The 24,486-nt window shown below is 56.4% G+C and overlaps 8 protein-coding genes across 8 annotated transcripts; 5 read left to right on the top strand and 3 right to left on the bottom strand.

Annotated features, from left to right (window-relative positions):
- Positions 1 to 1,600: 1,600 nt before the first annotated feature.
- On the top strand, positions 1,601 to 2,473 carry DCS_00927 (uncharacterized protein; the record flags this gene model as incomplete). The annotated part of the gene is made up of 1 exon (XM_040798262.1): positions 1,601 to 2,473. The coding sequence occupies one exon, from the start codon at positions 1,601 to 1,603 to the stop codon at positions 2,471 to 2,473; it is 873 nt and encodes a 290-aa protein (XP_040659145.1).
- Positions 2,474 to 2,715: 242 nt separating this feature from the next.
- Positions 2,716 to 4,040, bottom strand: DCS_00926 (chitin biosynthesis protein CHS5; the record flags this gene model as incomplete). Its single annotated transcript, XM_040798261.1, has 2 exons — positions 2,716 to 3,852; positions 3,969 to 4,040. The coding sequence occupies 2 exons, from the start codon at positions 4,038 to 4,040 to the stop codon at positions 2,716 to 2,718; spliced, it is 1,209 nt and encodes a 402-aa protein (XP_040659144.1).
- Positions 4,041 to 6,835: 2,795 nt separating this feature from the next.
- On the bottom strand, positions 6,836 to 8,578 carry DCS_00925 (homeobox and C2H2 transcription factor; the record flags this gene model as incomplete). Its single annotated transcript, XM_040798260.1, has 1 exon — positions 6,836 to 8,578. The coding sequence occupies one exon, from the start codon at positions 8,576 to 8,578 to the stop codon at positions 6,836 to 6,838; it is 1,743 nt and encodes a 580-aa protein (XP_040659143.1).
- A 2,221-nt stretch (positions 8,579 to 10,799) lies between these two features.
- Positions 10,800 to 11,306, top strand: DCS_00924 (uncharacterized protein; the record flags this gene model as incomplete). Its single annotated transcript, XM_040798259.1, has 2 exons — positions 10,800 to 11,024; positions 11,112 to 11,306. 2 exons carry the CDS (start codon positions 10,800 to 10,802, stop codon positions 11,304 to 11,306), a joined length of 420 nt encoding a protein of 139 aa, XP_040659142.1.
- Positions 11,307 to 12,471: 1,165 nt separating this feature from the next.
- Positions 12,472 to 13,438, top strand: DCS_00923 (uncharacterized protein; the record flags this gene model as incomplete). The annotated part of the gene is made up of 3 exons (XM_040798258.1): positions 12,472 to 12,608; positions 12,667 to 12,693; positions 12,793 to 13,438. The coding sequence occupies 3 exons, from the start codon at positions 12,472 to 12,474 to the stop codon at positions 13,436 to 13,438; spliced, it is 810 nt and encodes a 269-aa protein (XP_040659141.1).
- Positions 13,439 to 18,781: 5,343 nt separating this feature from the next.
- DCS_00922 (acetylornithine deacetylase) lies at positions 18,782 to 21,189 on the top strand (the record flags this gene model as incomplete). Its single annotated transcript, XM_040798257.1, has 3 exons — positions 18,782 to 19,372; positions 19,432 to 20,492; positions 20,787 to 21,189. 3 exons carry the CDS (start codon positions 18,782 to 18,784, stop codon positions 21,187 to 21,189), a joined length of 2,055 nt encoding a protein of 684 aa, XP_040659140.1.
- Positions 21,190 to 21,284: 95 nt separating this feature from the next.
- On the bottom strand, positions 21,285 to 21,977 carry DCS_00921 (uncharacterized protein; the record flags this gene model as incomplete). Its single annotated transcript, XM_040798256.1, has 1 exon — positions 21,285 to 21,977. One exon carries the CDS (start codon positions 21,975 to 21,977, stop codon positions 21,285 to 21,287), a length of 693 nt encoding a protein of 230 aa, XP_040659139.1.
- A 1,385-nt stretch (positions 21,978 to 23,362) lies between these two features.
- Positions 23,363 to 24,224, top strand: DCS_00920 (uncharacterized protein; the record flags this gene model as incomplete). The annotated part of the gene is made up of 3 exons (XM_040798255.1): positions 23,363 to 23,383; positions 23,512 to 23,670; positions 23,925 to 24,224. The coding sequence occupies 3 exons, from the start codon at positions 23,363 to 23,365 to the stop codon at positions 24,222 to 24,224; spliced, it is 480 nt and encodes a 159-aa protein (XP_040659138.1).
- Between the last annotated feature and the right edge of the window lie 262 nt (positions 24,225 to 24,486).

Genomic DNA, 24,486 nt, shown 5'->3' with positions numbered 1-24,486 from the left:
CTGACCCGTCAGCTCGACGACCGGAGACGACGACGAACACTCTTGGCGTGACGGAGAAATTCTAGTGTTCGTTGCCTATACGGGCTTTGGGTAGTATCGCCTGGAGCACTGGTAGAGCAAGTAATACTGCTCGTAGTACCATAGTTTGAGAACAGACTGCATTCATCAAAGCGCGGCTCCCGTCACCGGATGGTGTACTTGCGTGCGGAATCATTATTACTACTCGCTCCACGAAACGGCGCGAGGCCGAAGCAGTTAAGTATATGCTTGCTGAAGCACAGGCTACAGTGAGTGCTTGCTTGTAACTGTGGGTGCAATAGGTGCTTGCAGGAGCTTCTGTCTTTTGGCCCTACAGCAATACTCCGTACACCAACTAATCCGAGAGATGTGTGCCAAGGCCTTTGGAGCTGCACGGGCAAACAACGTCCCACTGTAATATTGTGTACATGTAAGTAGTTGTGTACTTACTTAGTATATACATACTTATACTTCAGTAAGTACAATCCAGGGCTTTTAATGCCATGAATTGGTCCTGGACTGTTACATTGGCAAACAATACAAGTACTGTACCTGCCTCTATTAGTACCTGTCCACCTACTCGTGGACTGTAAGTACTGTAACAAGCGATTATTACTACAAGTACGGAGCACGGAGTAAGTAATACCAGTACTAAACTTTCCCGTACTTTGGTAATTACTCCGTACTAGATGAATACTGTAAAGACAAGCACGCCCAGGCCGCCCAGTGGCCTGAAAGCCTTGTCGACTATTCGAATGGTTTAACAGATATCTGCCTGGATGTATGCACAGCGCCACGTACCGATGGTAAATGCAGTCATGTTAGCTGAACGGTTCACGCATACTTTTACATGGACACCCACGGAGGACTCCGGACAGGCATCTCATCGTCATTGTCGCTACGGATGTGCGCAAAAACACCTACTTAGTTGCCAAGCTCCTGTACTACAAGTAAGTACATGTTCAATAAGTGTTTGTGGCGGTGCGGTGCTACAGTCAGTGTAGGTGTATCACGACTACTCCGTAGCACGGAGTAATTACGGAGTAGTCGCACATGTACTCCGTACTGCACGACAAAATACTTACAGTGAAGTTTTAGTTGTACACTTGGCGCCACACCTTGTCAAAGGGTTATGCCCAGCGACGAGTACTTACAATGTGTACTTGTACTGTACTCCGTAGGCACGTACCTACTTGTAAGTACTCCCGGCTTATTGTACTTCCAAGTGCCTACTAGGCACAGTACCAGTACAACCACCTGTAGTTACAGGCAGGTTTTACTCCGTCCTAGCAGTATTATTCATAGGTACGGAGTAGTACTTACTAGTTCAGGTACCGAAGCTTGAGTCCCAACGCTCTTCGTACTGCTACCTGCTTGTTGTAACCAACGGCGATTATGACGTCAATGAATTCATCGCTCGCCACCAACACTCTTTCCCGGCTGTGATGTCGGCTTCGTACAGTGGCAAGCCCTTCACCGCCGGCATCTGCCCTTCATTAGCTCTCCCGTCCCTCACCGTCTTCGTTGTCCGCAACGCTGTCACCGACGCACGCGCGAGTCGCCGGCCACGCGTCACTTTCCGATGCCCTCGCTCCCCTGGATCTTGGTCTGTCCCTCGAGCCGCGGAATCGGCCACGTTCTCACCCGCCATCTCCTGCTTGCCACGAGCCTGCCCATCCTCGCGACGACTCGCCATGGCGACCCATTGGCCACCAAGGCCGCGCTCCTCGACGGCCTGCCATGCTCCCCCTCCGACGCCGGCTCCTCGTCCCCGCCCTTGTCCCGACGGCTCACCCTCGTGCGCTGCGACGTGACCGACGAATCCTCCATCGCCGACGCCGCCGCCGCCGCCGCCGAGCTCTTCCCGCCCGCCACCCACCACCTGCACCTCGCCTGCGTCCTCCCAGGCATTCTGCATGCCGAAAAGTCGCCGTTGCGCGTCGACGCCGAGCGTGCCCTCGAGTCCTTTCGCGTCAACGCCCTAGGCCCCCTGCTGCTCGCCAAGCACTTTGTCGGCTTCCTGCCCCGCCGTGCCACCAACCTCGGCCGCGAGGAGGAGGAGGCCCTCGATGGGCCCGCGACGGGTGCCGAGCTGGTGGCTCGCCTGCCCAGGCACGCGACGTGGCTCAGCGTGGCCGCCCGCGTCGGCTCGACGTCGGACAACCGCAGCGGCGGCTGGTACTCGTACCGAGCGAGCAAGGCCGCCGTCATCAGCCTCGCCAAGAGCCTCGATCACTTTCTTGCCGCCCGCAGCGGCGACAAGGCCCTCGCCGTCGCCTACCACCCGGGCACCGTCAGGACCGACCTGAGCCGCCCGTTTTGGTCGAGCACGGCCGAGGGCAAGCTGTTTGAACCGGTCGATGCCGTCGACAGGCTGGTCCGTGTCCTCGGCGCCTTGGAGCCACGGCAACGAGGCCGGTGCTGGGATTGGAAAGGCGAAGAAATCTTGCCGTAAAGGGGGGTCGGGTGAGCAGGAGGGTCGGGGGAGCAGGAAGGTCGGGGGAGCAGGAAGGTCGGGGGAGCAGGGGGGTCGCCGAGGTTCCAAGGTCCATCCGGCCGGCCATGGGGAAATGGGGAATCGGGGAAACGGGAAACGGGGGGTCGGGGGGAACAGCGGGCCTTTTGTGCCTACGGCAGAAGCGCGCACGAGTACTGTACACGCACAGAATACAGAACAAGTCTAGGCCCCCACTCCCTCTACAGCTCGACCTCTTGAAACGACGATCCATCCTTGGCCGCGTCGTCCTCCTTTTCCTCGCCGCCGCCGTCATGCCCATCTCCGTCGTCGTCGTCGTCGCTGCGCCCATGATGCTCGTCCGGCCGCTCGGGTGAACTTCTCTTCGGTCGCATGGCCACCTTGTGCTCCTCCTTTTCCTCGAGCCGCATCTTTTGCTCCTCGGGAAGGGTGTGCTTGGTGGTCGGCTCCGACTCGGGCTCCGGCGTCGCACCTTGCTCTTCGCCGTCGCCCCCCTCGTCCTGGCCTCGGTCCTTGCCCTCGCCGCCGCCGGCCTTGGCTCCGGCCTGGGCTCCGGCTCCTCCGGGGGACTTGGCGCCCTCGTCGGCCTCGTCGGCGCGCGACTCGCGTCCGGACCCCCTCGACCGCACCGGTGTTGCCAGGTGGCCCTCGTGCGGGGGTCCGGGCCGCATGGCGTCGAGGTAGAATTTGGTGACGCCGAGGATCCTGCCGTTCTTCTCGCACGCGTCCACCCACTCGGGCCGCACGACCGGAATGTTGGTCTCGACGGCCTTTTCCCAGGCGGTGCCCCTGCCCTCGGTCGTGACAAAGTGCGTCGTGTCGATGCGGACGCCGTCGACAATCTTGGCGCCGATGCGCTCGACCGCCTGGGCGACGTGCTCCTTGACGGCGGCGGGCAGTATGCCCGTCGTGATGGTGACGCCGCTGAGGTCCGTCATCTTGTGGGTCCGCACCGTCACCTTTTCGCTCTGGCGGGTGCCGGCGCTCGTGCGGAGGACGAGGTGGAAGCTGTACTCGGTGTCGACGGCGAGGCCGCTGATCTTGGTGCTGTGCATCTGCAGCGGACGCGGGATGTTTCCCGCCTTCTGGCCGTTGCGGTAGAGGCTCAGGGACATGATGTCGGCGGTGGCGAGCACGATGGGGTCCCACTCGAGCACCACCGACGTCTGGGTCGCGTTGCGGCAGCGCAGCTGGGGCGTCGCCGGCGCCGAGGCGCCAAAGGAGGAGAAGATTCGGTCCTGCAGCGCACGGAACTTTTGCTCCTCGGCCGTCTCCTTGTTCGAGTTTTGCGAGACGGTGATGTCGACGATGCTTCCGGACGAGATGTTGGGCGGCAGGAGGATGGATGGGAACTCGATCTAGGCGGCCCTCGCGTCAGCAAAATCGTCTCGCCACTCCTCGTCCGGGCAGGCAGGTAGGCAGGCGGGCAGGCACGCAGGCGGAAAGATGGGCAGGTCGGCGGGTAGGTAGGTACCAGGCGCTTGTCGGGCGTCAGGAGGACGGTGACGCCGGCGTCGACCTTGCCGACGGTGAGGGAGACGAGCATCCTCGCTATCGTCTGTTGGGACCGACGGCCGGCCAGGCGATTCCTCGGTGTATTGTTGTTGTCGGTTGCTTCTCAATCGATGCTTGCCGACCGAGAGTGCCTTTGCCCTGCGGAAGCTTGCCGCCTCGCTCTGTGACGGACGGGGTGCGTGGGAGAATGGATGGCGCGTACGTCAACCGTGGGCTGTGGTTGGCGGAGGGAATGGTCATGGCTTGTCGTAGACACGTTGTCGGACGAGCTTCGCTCCCTTGGTGCTCGCCTTGGCTTGGCACGTCCGACTTACCCTGGACCTCGCGCACGCATTCCGGCCCTCGGCGATGTCAGCACTAGCAGGAAGAAGCCAGTCCGCGTCGTCAGTTCATTCGAACGCATATTTGCGTTCTTGGATCAAACGACGGTGGATGCGAAGAAGTGTTGTGCATTGTCGTGCAACATGTTGAAGAATCAACCACGTTCATTTTGCGTAGCATGTTCGACGTCGTTTCAGGCGGGAGGCTTCTCTTGCACACCATCAGTTCCTGCCCATTCTGTTCACCGAGAAATAACTAGGGTTACTATGGTAGGTACTGGACACTTTCCAATGCAGCGTCCATTCTACCTGTTCACCTATTACTACGCTGCGCTCCGTACGGCGTACGTTGGGTTTCAATCCTCGTCGTGTTGTTTTCTCTTGTATTACTTGGTAGGTGTACTGTACTCCGTACGTCACTGGTGGTTTGGCTGACCACTGCTTACTACTAGGTAGGTAGCCTAGTAGGCACCGACCTAGTGGTATTAGTGGGTACTGATAGGTACCTAGTACCTAGCCAGTGGAATAATACAGGCAGCGAGAGTTCTGAAGGAAGAAATACTTGTATCCGGATTGCATCATTTATGTGATATTACCTAGGTACCTAGTACCTGGTATAGTACTGTCTGTAGTCGTTGCACATGTACTTAGTTGTAGTACATGTAGTAGGTAGGAACTAAGGCGGGCCAATTACTGTTTGTGCACATACGGAGTACTTGTACATATACTGTAAGTGCTTGTGCGTGTTTACAAGCAAGTACGGAGTACTCCGTAATTACTAGTACAGTACGAGACCCTTCTTGGGAGATGAGGTCAAAGTACTCCGTACTGTATCTCCCAGATATCCGCACACTACAGCACAGAGCGTAGCGGCACCAGCGCCAGCCATGTTGCACACTAGGTACTACTAGGCAGTACTAAGGTAATACCTCCTAGTATTAACATTTGTAGAAGGCGCTCCAAGTATTACACTAAATCTACTACCCCCAGGTACTCGTCCGTCGTCGGATTTCATTCATATGCATACAGCACACCAATATTGAAAATGCTAGTTAAAAAAGTCGGTTCTCAAATCTGAAAGTGGCAGCATCCAAGCGGAAGATGGCGTCCACAACCACTTGACGTTGCTCCTAGAACTAGGGTGTGGCCAAACACCAAGACGTCTGCCGACCACGGTACTGCTCACACCTACCTAGCATGTCACCTACCTAGCATGTGCACAATACATGAGCAAGTTTGTTCTCTACCAGCAGTTCATCATTGCGTGCAATGTGGATCGTGCACAAGTACTGTACTCTAGCAACCATAGAGCGGCGTGCTACGAACCGACAAAGTCTGGCGTAGCCGGCGCGGGCGCAAACGAGGCTGACGTGTGGCTCATTTTGACGCCGGCAGAAGCAGTCCGAGACAGGGCGGAGTGCGAAAGGCTGACAACTGGCTGCGAGCAGATATCGTGAGGTGGACTGCGGCCAACGAAGCCCATCCCAGCAAAGGCATGAGAAGTGGGGTAGAAGTTGGCCGACGCGGGCTTGGACATGGCAAAATCCGATTCCAAATTGCCAAGGGGAGTTGAACACCCCTTCATGTCGCCTTGGTCAAGATTCATTGACGGTCGTCGCGAGCTCGCCGTTCCTTGCATCAGTGGGTGTCGAATGTAGTATGCAAGTGGTTGTATGATTCTACAGTACATTGTGTTACGGAGTACTCCGTACATGGTGCTGCATTTGCCAAAACTCGGTACCAAAACTCCCCCGTGAAGGATGAGTTTGTCCCATGTAATCGACCGCCGAGGACGCGATTCAACAATTTGGGGGGGGAAAAGGCAAAAAAGAGGAGAATAGGTTGCACATACTTAATATCGATGACGAAACGGGTAGAGATGAGAAGAGATTTGTCCAACTTGCATGCCCGGCTTTTCTTGCTCGATAGGCAACCTACTCCCCAAGTATTCCGTACTCCCTCCGCACAGTATGAGTAGGTAGACACTGCAAGTCTTACTGCCGCAGCACAAGGAAGTCAAACCTATTATTGCTAGCCAACCCGTGCTGGCAACGCAAGCGGACGAATACCCATCCAAGACTGCTTGATTATTTACAGTAGACATGCACGTGTAATAGTGTACATGTACGGGTAGGCACTGTCCTTGGGTGTAAGCGTATAATACATCGTGTACAAGTACGGAATACTCCGTATGGGACTTCTATGCATCACCATCCTGCTCCGTATGCCCTGCCCATTTCCTCCTCAACTCGCCGAAATCCCGCCGTGGGCCTGACGGCTGCGCGCCTGTCATTTGACGTCGAGTGTCGAGAACCCCTCAAGCCCCATGCCGGGTGATCCAGCAAAGCAAGTATTTACTTCGTACGGAGTACATGTACCATTACGCCTGCTGCACTACACCTACTTACTTACACCCACGTTGCGCCCTCCACCCCGCAACGTGTCGGCGACGAAAAAAAAACTCTGACGCCGCAAGGAATATATAAGAGGCAAGCCGACCCGAGACCTAGGCCGTATGCCGGAGGGAATTAAGATCTGGCTTCCACCCCTCCCACCGTCGGCACCCGTGGAACTTGTACAGGTGCTGCCACATGTGATCCTTGCGCGAAAAGGTTCGGTCCTTCAACGCACGCTTGGAGCATGCCTCGAACTCGTGCGAATCGAGGTGCTCCTCCGTCGGCGAGAGAGTGCCGCAGAGGATGCACTCGGGCTGACCGTGGCCCGGCCGCCAGACGACCAAGCTCTGCTCCAGCGGCAGCGGCATGGCGCACACCCACGAGACGTCGCCGGGCGCGTGGACCGACCGTTCGTGCCGCAGCCAGTCGTACTTTTTGGAAAAGGAGCGGGAGCAGTATCCGCACGTGAACGCTCGTACCTTGGCCCGCTTCTTCTTGCCCGCCGCGTCGATCCAGTCCGGCCGGGGCGGACAACCCTCGTGGCTGTGGGCCGACAGGGCGACGTCGCTGTTGGAGCGGTGCGAGTACGACGACAGCGAGGCTTCCGAGGAGTGGTTGTACGCCGACGCGCGGAACATGGAGGAGTCGTCGCTGGCCGAGGCGGTAAACATGCCGGTCGCGTGGCCGCCGTCGGCGCCGAGGGCCACACCGTCGGCCCCCCCGTCGAGGCCGTTGCGCGACCGAGCCGTGTCGATGGCGCGCTGGATCGCCGACTCCGGCACGGGCTCGCTGTCGGGGGGCGAGTGACGCCACCTCTCGAACGGCGTCATGCCCGAGAGCAGGGACTGCGGCGGCATCGGGGAGCCCGACCGAAAGGTGGCCGTGGCCAGCGGCGGCTGCGACGACAGCCGATGGCGCCGGCGCGCGTTGGTGAACCAGTTGATCACCTGGGTCCTCGTCAGGGCCGACTGCGCCGTGAGGTACGACTTTTCCTCCTCGCTCGGGTAGGGGTGGTCGAGGTGGGCCGAGAACCAGTCGCGCAGGACCTGCGTCTTCCGCACCGAGCGCGAGCTCGTCCTCTTGCTCGACGCCGCCGCCGCCGGCTCGGCGGGAGGAGACGCGTTCCATGCCGCAGCCGCCGCCGCCGCCGGGTCCTCCTCCTCGTTGACGCCGTGGAGCCGGCCGATGACGGGTGACAGCGTCTCAAAGTACGACGGCTGCCGCTTCGACCTCTCGGCCAGGCTGCACTGCCGGAAGAGGGCGACGCAGCTGGAGCACGAGTTGACCGGGTTCGGGTTCGCCTCCTTCGTCTGCAGCATGAAGCACTGCAGCCGCAGCCGGCGACAGTGCGTGCACGGCTCCGGCGGCCGCCAACCGCCATTCTTGAGGAAGAACTCGGCCATGGCGGGGTGCTCGGGCCTGCCGCCGTGCCCGAGCCCGAGGCCGGCGCCGGAGGGAGGCCCGTGCCCGAACGTGGGCTCGTGTCCGAGTCCGAGGTCGAGAGCAAAGTCCGACGGCTGGAAGGCGAGAGCGGCGTGCTGCGAGCCAACAAAGCCCGGCAAAGGCAGCTCCGGCGCGAACGAGGCCGACGCCTGGCCCCCGTCGTCGTGGGCAAAACACAGGGAATCGAGCCAGTCGGAGTCGACGTGGTGCAAGCCCACGTGGTTCAGGTCTTGAGTCGTCATCGTCATCGTCGTAAGCTCCGAGGCGAGACCGGCCAAGAGCCCGGTCGGATGGTCAGCCGAATGACCGGCCGGGTGACCAGCCGCATGCGCGGGCGCGAGCGTCAGCGGCGCATCGGGATCGTGGGGAGAGCCGATTGCTCCTAGAGAGGAAGCATCGTGCAAGGACATGAGCGCCGAGGAGCAGCGCGTACGGAGGAAATTTACATCATACTCCTCGCGACGAGCCAATGTACGGGCACGAGGACGAATCGTGGCAGCATCCAGGTTGGGAGGAAGGAAGGAGGAGTCGAAAGTCTCGTTTTCGCCTTCGCTTATTTAGCCAATGTGTTGCCGTTGGTGTGTATAAGTCGTTGCGCTGGTTATAATGGATGGCCCACGAGGGCCGATGGAGGGCCGATACCGCTGTCAGTGTCGCTGACGATTCCTCTTACGGAAGGTATGCCCGCGTAGACCACGTGACCTCAGGGTAAAACCACACCTCGGACGCATTATTCCTGATATTGCCATTCTATAGCGCAGGGCGCATGGCCGCGGCGACGAAAAGTTTAGTTGCAAGGCCATTTCCGCGCGGGATCCGAGGAAAAGACTGTCGTTTCGACCGTCCGTCATACGAGTGCAGACGGCATCTGCAGTGCATTTGCTCCGTATTACCTCGTACTTACTTGCAAGTACTGTACGAGCACATGTACGGCGCATGTATCGGCATGCCTGTGGACAGGTACAGGTACATGCGAAACGGCCTTGTGCACGCCGGCATCCTCACTTGGGCGGCTTGTTGACGTTGTACGGGTACATATAATTACGTGCCCGAGTACGAGCGCCTGCGGTGGACGCCACCATGAGGTGGCTCCGCCCGAATAGGCAGGCAGAAGAAGCAAAAACGAAGCAAAAAGGCATTTGCTAGACAGATGCACTTGTACCAGTACTTGCTGCGCGAGCCCCAGTGCCCGCTGGCACACGTTCCAGCAGGGATGTGGGAGTATACTTAGGTACACTTCAGTGCTGTAGGACAACTACTGTACAGTAAGTACTTAATTACCGTACGGTCAAAGTACGGAGTATGGCGTACGGAGTACAGTACTTAAGTACGTACCTAATACCTACTAGGTCATACCTTGAAGGCACCCATAAGCTCGGAGTACTCCGCACAATTCATTCACTCCGTCGTCCGTATTGCAAGGACTTGCATCCGCAGCCACGCGCATGTAGAGTACAGTACTGTAGTTGCAAGTACCTTAGTACTTACTTATGGTACGCATTAATACTCCGTGCCTGGTACTATTACTGTACCTCACGCTCAAGAACATTGACGCAGTCAAGGCGTCAAACTTGCACCTAAAGTATTTCTTGTACTTCGTACTGTACAGCTACCTACCATTACCTGTAGATGAGGTGGAGATGAGCTCTCTGTATCGGCATCGCCAACGGTTCTCAACCATGTCGACCGAGATTTGCAGCAAGTAAAGTGGTCTGACGAACCAACATCCACTGCCACGCAGGCACCATTCATCAAGCCCATTTGTGCCTTCACACGCCGCCATGTCTAGTACTTTATTCCAAGACTATTCGGCCATCTCATATCCTTGCATGCATGAGCTTACCCGGCCAAACGGAAACCGATCGAATGACACGCTCGCCAGCTATTCTTGATGCCGGAAGATGGCCTCAAGTCAACGGTCGCTCCGATGCCCCGCCAACAGTCCTTCTCGGGCAGGGGCCTTTTGCAAGTGTCCATGAGTGAACGTGTTGGTTGTGCTTGTTGAGCTGTTGATGCCTGTACGCAGGCACACCCCGATACCTGGTGGAAAGCATCGATTGGCTCCGTTCACCGTCGACTACGTTACTGGCCTAGGATGCCCGGGACCAAACTGCTCACTTCGGCCTCTCCGAATACTATCCAGCCATAGTATTCAAGCGTGTTTCCAGTTTTGTGCACTCGCACTCCAATATTGCTCGCTCGATAAATGGAAGTGAATCATGCGCTCATCCCTTCAGCCAAAGAGGAGCACCGTGCATGTACTCCATGGAAACCGCCTTGGTAGCGTGTGCCGACACCTACACGTACTCGTACAAGTAGTGCAACGTGCAACGGCTCCCTCCCCTCTTTCCCTCCTGTGCCGTAGTTCTGCTCACGTAGTTTGAACGGCCCATATGTTGTGCCGTTGACGGACTTGCGCATACTGGCCGAACGGAAGCCGGCTTACTTCCAGCACGTTGAGCTGGAATTCATCCATCAAATTGCACCGTCGCCCCTTCTCCGCTGGTCTCCAGATCAACACCACGCTCTCGCCGCTCGGGCAGGCACTGTCCGTATATATTTCGTCCTTGTATACTCCATACATCCAAATCCATTTCGCCGGCCCGTCGCTCACTCGACACGACCGACAGCATGAGCATGGCCCGTAATGAATCGTGCCCTTTATGGGCTTACTGTGCCTTTGGGCCCGCCGTCGATCGATGTGCTCGCCATTTCGATTTCGCCCTCTCGTTCGAAGACGCCGTTCTTTCCGCCATCCCCTCCTCTGTTTTGGACGCCTTGGCCATTTCGACACTATTCTCGACATCGTCCGCGCCGCGTCAAGTGTCAGGAAGTATCTTGCGAGCGGTAAAGTTGGTATGACGTACCATCCCACCCAACCACGCCCTCGCCTTTTCTGCATCGCGAGACGCAGCTTCTCATGGCCATGGCGATCACCTGTAGTTCCCTATCGTCGCTTTGCTGGGCTGCACCGTCGCTCTGACCGCCCTTTGGGCCTTAGGCAGCGGTACCGACCAGAACAAGTGGCTTTCCCTGGCCGACAGCCTCATGACCATCCTCGACTTCTTCGCTCTTGCCGCCCCGTCCCTCTTGGAACACGGCAAATCGGCCGCGACTTCTTTTGTCTTGGGCCTCTAACCTCACGCTCTGCTCCATCTTGGGCGCCACTCGGCTCCGAACGCTGTGGCTCAGAGACGTGTTTCTACCGATATCGGCCTTGTGCACAGCCTCCTTGGCGTGCAAAATCACCGTTCTTTTCCTTGAGGAGACGAGGATGAGGAGATGGATCCTCTCTGGAACCAGCAGCCGAATTTATCATCGCCCCCGAGAAGGACGGAACGATCGGCTGCCAAGGAATGTTTGACCATCTCAATCAAAAGGACAACTTCGTCTGTCAATATGGCCTGGAGACCAACGAAAAGTTGCTGAATCAAGAGAAATATTTTCTTCAGTCAAGATCGAGAGGGGCCGCAGCCGATCAAGGCAAAAGCACGGGTGGCAAAGGCCCTGCGAAGGTGGTGAGGCGAGTCGGTGATCCTTTGGTTTACAGGTGTGTCACTTCCGCTCCGTCGGCCTCCGCAGTATCGTCGTTTTCTCCGGGCTGCAATTGATCTTTGCATTTCTGACAAAAATCCCAGGTATGCAGAGGCCGCCGCCATCTTATGCTTCCTTCCGATACTTTGGCCAGCCGCTGACATGTGCCTACAGAAACATGGCCATCTTGGTGGGGCGATGCCAACGACCAGAACCCCAACAAGGACAATGCAAAGTACATCGGCATATATGCTGCCTTGCAGTTCGGCGCTCTCGTTGCGCTGACTGCTGTTTGCTGGTGAGAGATTTCTTCAGAATCCATTCCTCGGTGGCTTCCTTCGCTCGTAGACTGATGGAGTATTAGGCAGGCTGTATTAAGAATGGCCGTGACATCTGGCCTGAACCTACACTTGACCCTACTGTCCAAGGCTATCCTGTATGTTGCAGCACTATGCGTCCAAGCGCCAGGTATTTTGCTTGCCTGATCTGACGGATTTCAACAGAGCGCCGTTCAGCTTCCTTAGTTCAACTGACAATGGATCCATTGTGAACAGGTGACGATCGCTCCCTATTCCTGCCCGGTTCCGAGCGTATGCCGATGCCGACCTAGATTCAGCCAAGACATGCAAATGATAGACGCCGAGCTTCTTATCGCTCTCCTGAATGTGGTTGCTATTTTCGTCAAATTTCCGCCATGCTCGTACGCTCTCGGCGACCACGTACTGATTAGTACTGGTCAGACACCCTCATCTGCGTCGCCCAAGCTGTAATGATCCTGCCCGCTTCCTGCAAGCTGCTAGCTGCCTTCCCCTTCCTCTTTGGCATCTTATGGTTCGTTCAAATGTTTCATCTTTGCACATCACGACAGCTACGATTCCTTGACCTCGATGCCAAGACGCCGAATTAGTATGTGCCGCTTGCCATCTGGCTCTAAAGGTTCGCAAACTCCCAACTTCACTTGCAGCTCCCAGTTCATCGAAACTTTGCAGGGGTTAGCGACCATTCGAGCATTTGGCTGGCGGCATGATCTGTCGAGTCTTATGAACGAAAGGCTAGACTCGTAACAGAAGCCATCCTATCTGTCGTATAGCATTCGGAGAGGGCTCAACCTCGTCCTGGACCTTATCGTGGCTGTCTTGGCCGTCGTTATGATCTCGGTTGCCGTGCTGCTCCGAGGATCCACGAATGCAGCCTTTGCCGTTGTTGCTTTGTGCAACATGATGGATCTCAGCGACGTCATGAAAGCTTCCATTTCCGTATGGACGATTTTTGAAACATCCATAGGTGCCGTAGCACGCATGAGGAGCTTTGGCGAGCCCACTCCATGCGAAAACTTGCCACAGGAGTCCCACACGCCGCCCGCGAACTGGCCGCGGCACGGCACGATTGCCATGGACGCGGTGACCGTCGCCTACAAGGCCGACATGCCGCCCGCCCTTGACGGGATAGCGTCAATGTTGAGACGGACAGGATTATGCAGCAAGCCCATCACGGAGTGCTTCCAAGACGTCACGATACTCTTAATCGCTCATCGATTGGACACCATTGTCCGTTACGACAAGGTTTTGGTGCTGGATAAGGGCGAATCAGTGAGCAGGGCAATCCTCAAGAGCTCCTGGGGCAGGACTCTGCGTTCCGGTTGCTCTATGAGTCCGCGCACGGCAAAGACTGAGCTGGGAAACGACTGCGCCGCGGCTTTCAACACTACTGCATGCATTGTGTTTTCGTCGACTTGAGCTCGCGATAAAAATGAGGTCAAAAACATAGATGAAGCTATGCCAACGTGTACAACAGTAAATATTCGTTAGGCATCACCAATCAAGCCGCCGATCCAATATATTCACCGGTATTAATACTCCGTAATATCCCCAAGTAAGTATACTGTTGGCGGAGACCCACTCCGAACCAATCTTTCGGAACTCAAGCGGGTGCCGCTCCGTCCTAAAACCGCCCCAAGTAGAACCGATTACTTGCCCAATGGTCCCACACAGACAATTACGCATATACTTTGTTGCCCGCGCAATGTTATGCTTGACGTTTCCGGCAAGCGAATGACGAAAAGGGGTCTTTTGGCATGGCCAGAACGACGTACCTCAAGGTGTGCCGTAATCGGGTGCCGAGGGTACCACTCCGTAGTCACAGCCACGGTCAGATTCGATAGCCATCCACGACATGGCTGCCTGTCGACAATCAACCTCCGGATCTTTTCCCCTTCCTCTCCCCTTCCTCTGAGGAAACCTGGCGGAGACGCGATGCAAGCACGGATGATTGGGCCCAGTCTGTCTCGAGCCTCGTGGCAACAAAGTGCGGTGAGATGAGGATGAAAAGGAAGGCAAGCCGGCCAAGGACTCGGTGGATGATGGAGATTGCGCTGTGGAACGACGCGTGCTTCGGGCCTGGGGCCCATCAGGTTGTCCCAAAAGGATCCGGTGTGGTAGAGAGGCAGTTCAAAGTCGGCCAACGCGGGGGGCTTTGGTTGGGACAAAGACAGGATGGGGCTCACGATTGGCAACACCATCTTGGGTGTAGATTTGAGCAAAAGCCGTTGTGCAAATGGGTCACCGAGGAGAGCAAGCCACCACAGGACCTGGCCCGTGTCGCTCATGACGCTTCCCTGCATGCATACTGCTGTACTGTCAGCGACTCGCTGTGATCTGACCGCCGAGCGTTGCACCATTCAATCACTTGCGGGGAAGAATCGAAAGGTTGTCATAATATTAAGCTACAAGTGTTTGATGGGAGTGGCAGTACTGCCGTTCGTACTCGTACTCTAGCTGTAGGTTTATTGCAGGTGGAGGTAATAGTAGCTCCGGCGGGCTCTTTCCTAAGTAGCCGCGTACTGAAGATTCTTCTGATATCATATCTCCCGTCTGCTGTTGTTCCCAAGAACAATGCAGCGCATGCTGCGAATGTGGTATCAAACCAGGTTCTTGTGGCAGGAATGGTGGGCGGATTCCGGGTAGGAGGAAGTGTCGTACTGTCCTGCAGGTCTTTCGCATTCCCACTACTTCGCCGCCGGTGATGTTGGCTTCTCCGGTCTTGCCTTGAGTTTGATCCTTTCGTGGCATTTGCGCGGGACCCGGCAGGTAGTAGATATGAAGCCCCCAGAACATCCACGAGGCACCATGCAGGGATCGGGCCTATCCAGCGGACAAGAGTACGTGTTAAGCTCTCTGTTGCAGGCATTCTCGTGCTTGCACCATGCCTCCGATTGGAGCGGTGCGAGCGGTGCGATGAAAGAGAACATGTTCTGCAGAAAGTCTGGCTCAATCTTGACATTCTGGTTTCCAGTATCGGAGCAGTCGAGTTTGAGTTTGAGTTCGGCACCAAGAACGAGCGGAACAATTCCCAGCAATATCGAAGGCCTCATGGTGGACGAGCGATTGTCGCAGCCGTTGATGTTTTTAAACGAGATGAAGAAGAAATTTGAAGTCGGCACGGTATGAAGGAGAAATCGCCGACGTAAGTAATTGTATCCTGCTATGATTTTCGTCTTGAATTTGACCACAAACTTGTACTTATATATTTGTTTGTACTTACGTACGGAGTACATGCAAGTAAGTACTTGTTGTACTGCACTCAGGTGGAAGTGATTGTACTGCACGACCGCGCGCAGGCCTTGACATAAAACTGGATCAAGTGATGTACTGTACTTAAGTAAGTACTTGTACGGAGTACTCCGTACATGGAGCTGTATTTCGTCCAGTATTTACTTACTTACAGTAGTTGGAAGAGTACGTACGAGTAACACTACGTAGGTGTATGTAGAGGCTAGACGGCCGAGACTACCGGACAGGGTTATGGTTCGTATTCATCCTTTCGTCCTGGTCCGACGTTGAATCAAGCTTGTATGCCATACAGTACTGGTCGGCCTACGAGGTACGAGTACTGCACCTGCAGCGGGAGTGGTACGAGGTCAAATCGCGAGATTCCTCGGCGATTCCTCAGCAGTAAATGTGCATCCGCGCAAGACTGTGCATGCTTGCATGTCTCAAACATGTCGTGATACGGTATGAACACATGCAAGTAGGTACAGGTAGGTGCACAGCTACTTGAGTTCAAGTACTGTAGGCTGTGGATGTACATGGGCGTGCACTCAAGTACTGTGCTTACAAGCGCATTTACGTGAAGTATTGTATTCCGATTGGCAACATACTTAAGTACACTTATACGTATCTATTGCTGTTACCTAAGGTTAAATGACGCCCGTTTGCGGATTTGTCCCAGGCCCTATCATTATCACGGCATGGCCGAAGCACATACCTAATGCTTACTCCCCTATTAATACATGTGGTGCTCGATTGGGAATTTCTTGCTCACAGAATCTTCCCACCATGGAATGTTTCAGGATCGCATGTATATTACGTTTACGTAAGGTAGGAGTCAACTGTAGCCTTGGCGGATTCTGCAATGGAGCAAGGATGGCATGCATCTCCACGGAAGGGTCACAGATGCCGTTCAAATACCGCATCCGCATATGGTACCTGCATTGGTTATGGAGGCGATAGTGCATACATGTATTTGAATGTACTTAAGTAATACTTGATTATTTCCGCCTGCAAGTGCTTGCACATGTACTCGCCTACAGTACTGTACACGCACACGTACTTACATGTACGGAGTACTGTAAGTACACTCTCGCGTACATGCAAGAACACTTGTACATGCATATATTACGGGTACTTGAAGTACGGAGTAATTACACCGTATAGATAGCGCACCTACTTACTTACACAACTAACATGCAAGTAATACTTACTCCGTACTCCATACTACGTACTTGAGTACTTACTCACAGATATCACTTGTACTTTACAGTACACCTACTCCACGTACAGCACGGACGGAGTACGGGGTAGTAGTGGTACAAAGGTACAAGTACACCCACATGTACTTAGGTGTGCAACACATGCCTTTACAACTGCACCTGCACGCCGTATTCTGTGCATGGAAGAAAGTACTTACTGTACTTAGAAGCGCATGGCAGGTGTACCATGTGCCTCGTGGACGTGTGCTGTGAGTATACTCAGTACTTACATGTACTCCGTACTCTCCGCAAGTACAGTACACCTACTAATCCCTTTTCTTGCGGGTAATTACTTACTCCTACAGTACTAAGTACAGTACATCGACTTGTACTTGCAGTCTTACACTGCACAATTCGGCCTGCAGGAAGGAAATAACACTCCGTACGGATCACTAATTAATACTCGTGCATGCACAGTAGACACATGCACCCGTGCAATAGTATTATACTGTATATGCCTGCTTGTAGGTGTGCAAATAATACTAGCTCTTTTATTCCGTACACGGAGCAGGGCATTCGTCTTCCATCAAGCAACCCGGGTCCTCCTGCGTAACCGGATCTCACGTGTTGGGGCAATTCACAAAGGCACCGTTCGTCTGGTCTCTTCCAGGGTGACGCCCCAGGTGGGCGGGCGGCCATGGATCGTCCCATCCTTGCTTTGCCGTCTCGAGGGCCATGTCGGCAGTGAGGATGTGGAAGGGAGGCGAGGAAATAGTGGTGCCATTAAAGTTCGTCGGTGTAACAAGTCGCATCCGACAATGCGAGTGCGGTGGGCATTTGCTGGAGAATACGAGGTGCTCTTTACAAGTAGGTAGTGGGTGTCAATAAGGTACTGTGGGTGTAAATACTGTGGGTGTAAGTTCTGTGGGTGTCAATACTGTGGGTGTAGTACTGGGGTAAATACTGTGGAGTGTAAATACTGTGGGTGTAAATACTGTGGGTGTAAATACTGTGGGTGTACGGAGTATGGAGTACTGAGTACGTATATACTGTGGGTGTAATACTCTGGGTGCAAATACTCTGGGTGTACTCCGTAAATACTGTGGGTGTACAGTACTCCGTACTCCGTACTCCGTAAATACTGGTACTATTACTAGTGCAAGCAGGAACAATATCAGCAAGTGCACATACCTACTTAAGCACATGTAAATGTGCGCTCAGCGGATTGTACTTGGATACCGACGGTAGGCAAGTACGAGTACTTGCACTTACAAGTACTGTAAGTAACAAGTACCTGGCACTTCGTAATTGTACACTATTCCTTGTGTACTACATGTACGTTGCATGTCCTGCAGCAAGTACGACAATGATATCATTGCACCTACAAGTACTCTGTACAATCGAACCCACCAAATCGGATGCTGCATCTGTGGGTAAAACAGGCAAAATAAAATACTTGGAGTGATGGGGCGGCATCGGACCGTCATCGCACCGTTGCCCAGTGAGACGGTGCTTGGATAGGACCCTGGGAAGGGGAAGGAAATACGATCAGGTCGCATAGGCAGGACAGGGAAAATACAATCGATAAACGAGCAAAGTCCCGCCGTCGTCGGCGAAGATGAATGAAAATACCACCTCGAGCCCTCGCTTCCCCGACGCTCCACACTCCACCTCTCCGCCGGCACGGCGGTAGGATGCGCCGTACTGGCAAGTATAAGTACGTCATGTGAATACTACAGTAATACTTGGATTGCATGTATACACCCATGTACGGAGTGCTACTGGTAGAGTCCAGCCAGCAGTCGTTCGTTTCCTTCGTTTCCCATCGCATCCCAGCGAGTCCCCGAGCGTCACTCATGGTGCATGCGCCATCAATGCACATCCGGGGAAGGCACGTTCGGGCAAGGCGGGCCAGGAAGGCGCGACGGGGAAGCGTTCACGGAAGGTGCGTTCGCGAAAATGTAGAGCATGGAAGGCGCGCCATCCTGGCGCTCCAAGCGGCTGACGGTGAATTTTGAAGCGGACACAAACACCCGCACGAGGCGGCCGACGATGGGACGGACGGATGGAGTGCCCCTGCACGCTGCTACGCTGTCCGAGACGCGCAACACCGTGGCCAAACACGGAATACACGTAATTACTTACTGTACGTGGGCATGCTCCTACTCCTGTACCGCGTACACCTATAAACCATGAAATCCCTCTCGGTTCAGGACGGATCCTCCCTTCGGCAGCTCTGCCTACGTCCAGCTCGTCGGGTTCATCGAGGGCACCCTAAAACGAACGACTCGCACGGTACGTGACGGCCGTCGTCCTGCATTTCGCCATCGTCATGTCTTCCCGTCGTCGTCCGCTGCATCGGAATCCGGCGGCGCAATCATGGACAGCCGTCGCTCCCGAGCCCGCCGAGGAGATGGCCGTTGAAAAGTTCCATCTCCAGTTCCCCGGGGGCCCGACGAGGCTGCTTCCGCTCGAGGACCTGGCTCGGGAACTTGGCGTCGCCGCCGTCTACCTCAAGGACGAGACCTGCCGCTTTGGCCTGCCGTCCTTCAAGATGCTCGGCGCTTCCTGGGCCGCATTTCGCGCCCTCGTCGAGCGGCTGCGGCTCCCCACGGACACCTCCCTTGCCGTCCTGAGCGAGACGCTGGCCCGCAAGCCCGTCACGCTCTGCGCCGCGAGCAAGGGAAACCACGGAAGGGCGGTTGCGCGCATGGGCGCCTTGCTCGCCGTTCCCGTCGTAATCTACGTCTCGTCCGACACGCACAGGTCGACGGTGGCCAGCCTCGAGAGCGAAGGCGCCAAGGTGGTCGTCGGAAAGGGCACGTACGACGATGCCCTCGAGAGCGCCCGGCGAACGGCCGAGGAAAACCGCTGGCTCCTGATCCAGGACTTTGCCTTTGACGAGCACCGAGACATGCTCGAGGTCAGTTTGCCGCCGCGACGAACTGTGCCCCGAGGTCTTCCTTGTCTGACGTTTGCCAGTGGATCATCGACGGCTACCGGACCATGATGCGCGAGATAGACGGCCAGCTTGGCCCCGTCTCCCCAACCCTCGTCGTCTCCCCGGCCGGCGTCGGCTCCCTCGCCCAAGCCGCCGTCTCCCACTTCAAGCAGGCAGGACGGCGGACTAGGGTGATGACGGTCGAGCCCGACACGGCCGCCTGCATCTACAAGAGCCTGCGACGGAACGAGCTCGTGTCGGTTGCGACCGGCGCCTCCGTCATGGCGGGCCTGGATTGCGGAACCCCCTCTTCCACCGCCTGGCCCACGCTCCGGTCCGGCGTCGACGCGAGCGTCACCGTGTCGGACTACGAGTCCCACGAGGCCATCGAGTACCTCAAGACCCGAGGCGTCTTCGCGGGGCCTTGCGCCGGCGCGCCTCTCGCCGCCCTTTGTCGACTCGACGCCAAGGACAAGGCCGCCCTGAGCCTCGACGGCAACTCAACCATTGTCGTGCTCTGCACCGAAGGCACGAGGGAATACGACACGCCCATGGACGTGTCCATGGACGATGCCGTCGGCCTGACCCAGGCACTCGCCCGTGTCGGCTCCGGCAACCCCTCTCGAGGCTCCGCGCCAGGACCGGGCGAGACGGAGATGGCGCGTTACATTGCGGCATGGCTCGAGCATCGCGACATCGAGACGCACTGGATTGAGCATGCGAAAGGCCATCCCTCCATCGTCGCTCGAATCCCCGGTTCCGGCGCTGACAGGAGTTTCATGCTCGGCGGCCGCATCGATACCGTCACAACCCTCGGCTACGGTGGAGACGCCTTCGACGGTAGCATCCAGGACGGCGAGCTCCACGGTAGAGGCGCGATGGGTGTGGAAAGTAGTCTTGCCGCCGCCCTGGTGGCCCTAGCCGACGCGAAGATGCAAAACCAAGCCGGTCATGTCATTTTCGCCACCGTCGACGACGAGGAGGGCATGAGCATCGGCACCGAGATGATCCTCGGCCCAGGTTGGCGCCCCGACGCTGCCATCACCAACGACCCGACCTGCGAGTCCATCGTCCACGCCCACACGGCCTCGATCGGCTCGAGGTTGGCATCCACGGCGCCGCCACTCATGGCTCGATGCCCGACGAGGGCGTAGATGCCATGCCGAGTGCTGTCGCTTTTTCGTCGAGCTGGAAAAGTTCTCCGTGGCCATCCGCCAGGATTGGAGCAATTCTCCACGCCCGCTTGTCCATGCCACGACCATCCGCGGCGGTCATGAGCCGTCGTCCTACGCCGCCTCTCAATCCCATCGTTGCGGGCGGCGCACCGTTGCCGTGAAAGCATCGGATGCGGTGAAGAAGGAACTTGATGATATGTGGACCAAGCTGTCGAGTGTAGCCAAGGACTTCAAATGCGATCCAAGGCCCATCTTCCACCGTCCCGCATCTCCATCGAGCTTCACGAACCATTCGACTCTCTGGTGGGGAGAGCTGTCGGTGAAGCTGTCGGCTCCAAGCCAGAATTCGTCAGACAATCCTTTTTTGACGAGCTGTGCCCTGCTTGCCGCCAAGGGCAAAACGGTCCTCCTTTGGCGACCCAAGGGCGAGGGCCTGTCCACAAGGAGGAATGGGAGGATGCTGCCTCGTCGGAGCGCGTGGCAGATGGACTTGGGGTGCGTAGCAAGCTAGTTTTGTGCAAAGCAACAATGAAGCAGCGTACGCAACCAGCGTACGTGCCAATGAAAAACGACGCGCATGAGCGGCAGCTACGCTTCCACCTTGGACAAGTGCTCAAGCTGTGACCGGGTCGTCTGCGTGCCCTCACGCCGAAGATGATGGTCGAACAGGACATGCAACGTCCATGTGCATGCGTGCCTCGGCGGACTGTCTGGCAGCCTCAGCTGCGGCGCCGACTGCATTCTTGGTCAAGAGCGGCCGCAACGGTCTTGCCAAATCGCTCCGCGGACTGTCCGGCCGCCTTGACGGGATCGAATATCGTGACCCAAAAGGTTCCCCGAATCTCCTTTGTCGGCCCACGGCCCGTGCCGGAACGATATCCCATCGCCTCCAAGGCCAAGTGTAGTTCCTTGACAAGCTTGTTCTGCGTCATGGAGCGGACGACGGCCGAGACGCCACCTGCGGATGTCATGATGATCCACAGGGAGTCCTCGTGGATCTTGCGCGCGAGCTGGGCGCGCTTCATGGCCGCGAGGGGGTGGCCCCGCGGGTCAAAGGCCCGCAGATCAAACGGGTGAATGACGTGCCGGGGGCTGAAGGCGAGGGCGACGCCAAAGTCGGCGGCGATCCGCTTCATCTCCGGGCCTGGGGTGAAGCGCGCCATGGTGCCATTGTCTGGCTCGAGGTCGTTTGCCACGATAAAGTCGACATTCTCCCGTGTCGTCAGGAGTTGGCCCTTGGGGCCGATGAAGCGCTCGGCCGCTTCGGGGATGAACCTCCTCGCTGGCGCAGGACGCTTCGCCGTCGTGCCTCGGGGCCGGGGCCGGAGCGCCGTCGAGGCGAAGCGCCGTTGTGCAGGTGGCAGCACACGGAGGACGGGCGCCAATGACGAGGCAGCGTGCGCGGTGGCCATGACGAGGGCCGTCGAGGCCGAGGAGAAGGCAGGGCGATGGCAAGGCTGGCTGACTAGCCGACGTTGGCTTGGGTGATGCAGGATGAAGGATGATGATGGAGAAAGGGTAGAACAAGTTGCATCCTCGACTCGACGAGTCGGCGTGATGGATTTCTACTCGATTGTGACACTTGGGAGCGGCATCCTATGCACTGGCAATGGCCGCATGAGGCATGCTGCTGTGGAAGAGGCTGGAGCTTTGCAAATGGCAGCTGTAGCAGTACGCGTAGTTGACGATTTCGCTTACCAAGTCCAAACGAGGCTAGCGCCCGGCATCATTTCGAGCGCCAACTTGCACACTTGCAGTAATAATTAATACTTGCTTTGCTTGCACATGTATATTATACTTCAGCACTCAGTACATGTACAAGTATACTGTAAGTGCTTACAACTACACACCAAAGCATGCACATGTAAACAGCAAAGTACCATCGAGACGATATCTGCACTCGTACGGACTCTTTTTTGGATGTTCCTCAGTAAGAGTGGCGTATTATTACCATCATTCTCGATTGTATAAAGCAGGCCGCAACATGGCGAGTAGAGCGCGCGCCTCTGGGAATTGCGGCTGACCAGCATGGCATGAACAATGAACGTCTGCTGACCGCACGAGTAATGTGGCTTCCCCCCCCTGAAGGGTCCTTGCTGCACGGAGTAATAGCACGAAGATAATTACTTACGCGCGCCACATGCGCCGAACTAGCGTTGGTGACTCAACTGCACTGCAAGGTGCGAAGGCGTATTGCTGCTACAAGTACTCCGTACACTGTACAGTACGCCGTACTTGCAGAACACGTACTAGTACAGTCCTGTGCCGTACAGTACGAGTACAGGTGCCAAGTACACCTACATGATTCCTTGTGTGAGGTAATAGGCGTTACGGAGTACTTGTACTCGTTTGTCGTCATACTCATTACATGCACATGTATTGATACACCACCGTGGGTAGCATTGCTTGCAGTACCACGCATACTGTAAGTAGATGTTCGTGGGTCTTGTATGTACTTGCACGTATTACTCATGCACCCAAACATGCTTTGCAACACTTGTACTGTACTTAAGTACTTCCGTACTCCGTAAACACTGCAGTTTCCTTTAGGTGCACCTGCCTGCCCACCAGCCGCCCACCCCACAGTGAGCCGCTTGCCATCGCGTATTATTATTCCCTATAATAAATCGAAAGCTGGTGCAAAATCAACACTTTGCTTCCTCCACCTCCCCTCCTTTGTCCCTTCAACCTCCACCACCGAACGAGTCGGGACCCTCGCTTAAACAACAGCGAGCCGCAACGAGAGCGCTCTCCCCCTCCGCAGAGAAATACATTCATCTCGCCACCGCCGTCAACCATGCCCAAGAACAAGGGAAAAGTGCGTGCGCCCCCCAGCGATACCCCCCCCCCCCCCTCCTTCGCCTCTGCCCCGCCCCCACCAGGGCTCCTGGCCGTGATACCGATCGAGAGCAATGGCGCTGACATGCAGCACCACCCCCCTTCCAGGGCGGCAAGAACCGCAGACGAGGAACAAAGGAGAATGACGACCAGCGTCGAGAGCTGACCTTCAAGGAAGACGGCCAGGAGTACGCTCAGGTCATCAAGATGCTTGGCAACGGTCGCCTCGAGGCCATGTGCTTTGACGGAAGCAAGCGTCTCGCCAACGTACGTGCCGTGCTGTTGCAGCCCCCGAAACCCCTCACACACACAACACACGCTCTCTCCCTCACTTTGGCTTCCTCTCTTCCTCGCGCTCTCCCTCTTGCTGCTACGGCTGGCCCCCGCCATCGCGCAGCGTCAACTCCTCAGTGCCCAGACAATGGACCCTAGCCTTTTTTTTTTTACCGTGTTTTACTGCGTTATCCTTTCATGCAAATAGTTGCAAAATCGATGACATGAGGCTAACACCGCGATATCAGATCCGTGGCAAGATGCGCAAAAAGGTCTGGATCAACCAGGGCGACATCATCCTGCTCTCCCTCCGCGACTTCCAGGATAACAAGGGCGACGTCATCCTCAAGTACACGGCCGACGAGGCCCGAACTCTCAAGTCGTACGGCGAACTTCCCGAGCATGCCAAGATCAACGAGACCGACTCCTTTGGCCAGGGCGAGGACGGCGAGGCCTACTTCGAGTTCGGCGACGCCGACTCGGACGACGAGTCGGGCGAGGACGAAGCCGGAGCCGGCAAGAAGGATGTCGACATTGACGACATTTAGAGGCCCTGTCGGCCACGACGGGGTCGGCCACTGCCCAGGTCCGCTCCCCGTCCTGCGCCCCAGGTCGCATCCCCTGCCCGCTCGGCCGGGGATCGTACGCTGTCTTCTCTCTCAAACCCTCGGGCCCCAAGGCTCGACCGGTCCCACGACAGTATCTGGGGCGAATGGTAGACGGCCGTGGTGGGAGAGACGTCACGGCTCGTCAGGTTGTTGTCCAAGTCTTGTCTTCTCTATCCGCGCGTGCAATCAAGAGGACCTGCAT

Source organism: Drechmeria coniospora, chromosome 01 (assembly GCF_001625195.1).
Source record: "Drechmeria coniospora strain ARSEF 6962 chromosome 01, whole genome shotgun sequence".
Taxonomy (NCBI): Eukaryota; Fungi; Ascomycota; class Sordariomycetes; order Hypocreales; family Ophiocordycipitaceae; genus Drechmeria; species Drechmeria coniospora.
Note: the sequence above shows the minus strand (reverse complement) of the source record. Positions and strands in the feature narration are given on the sequence as shown.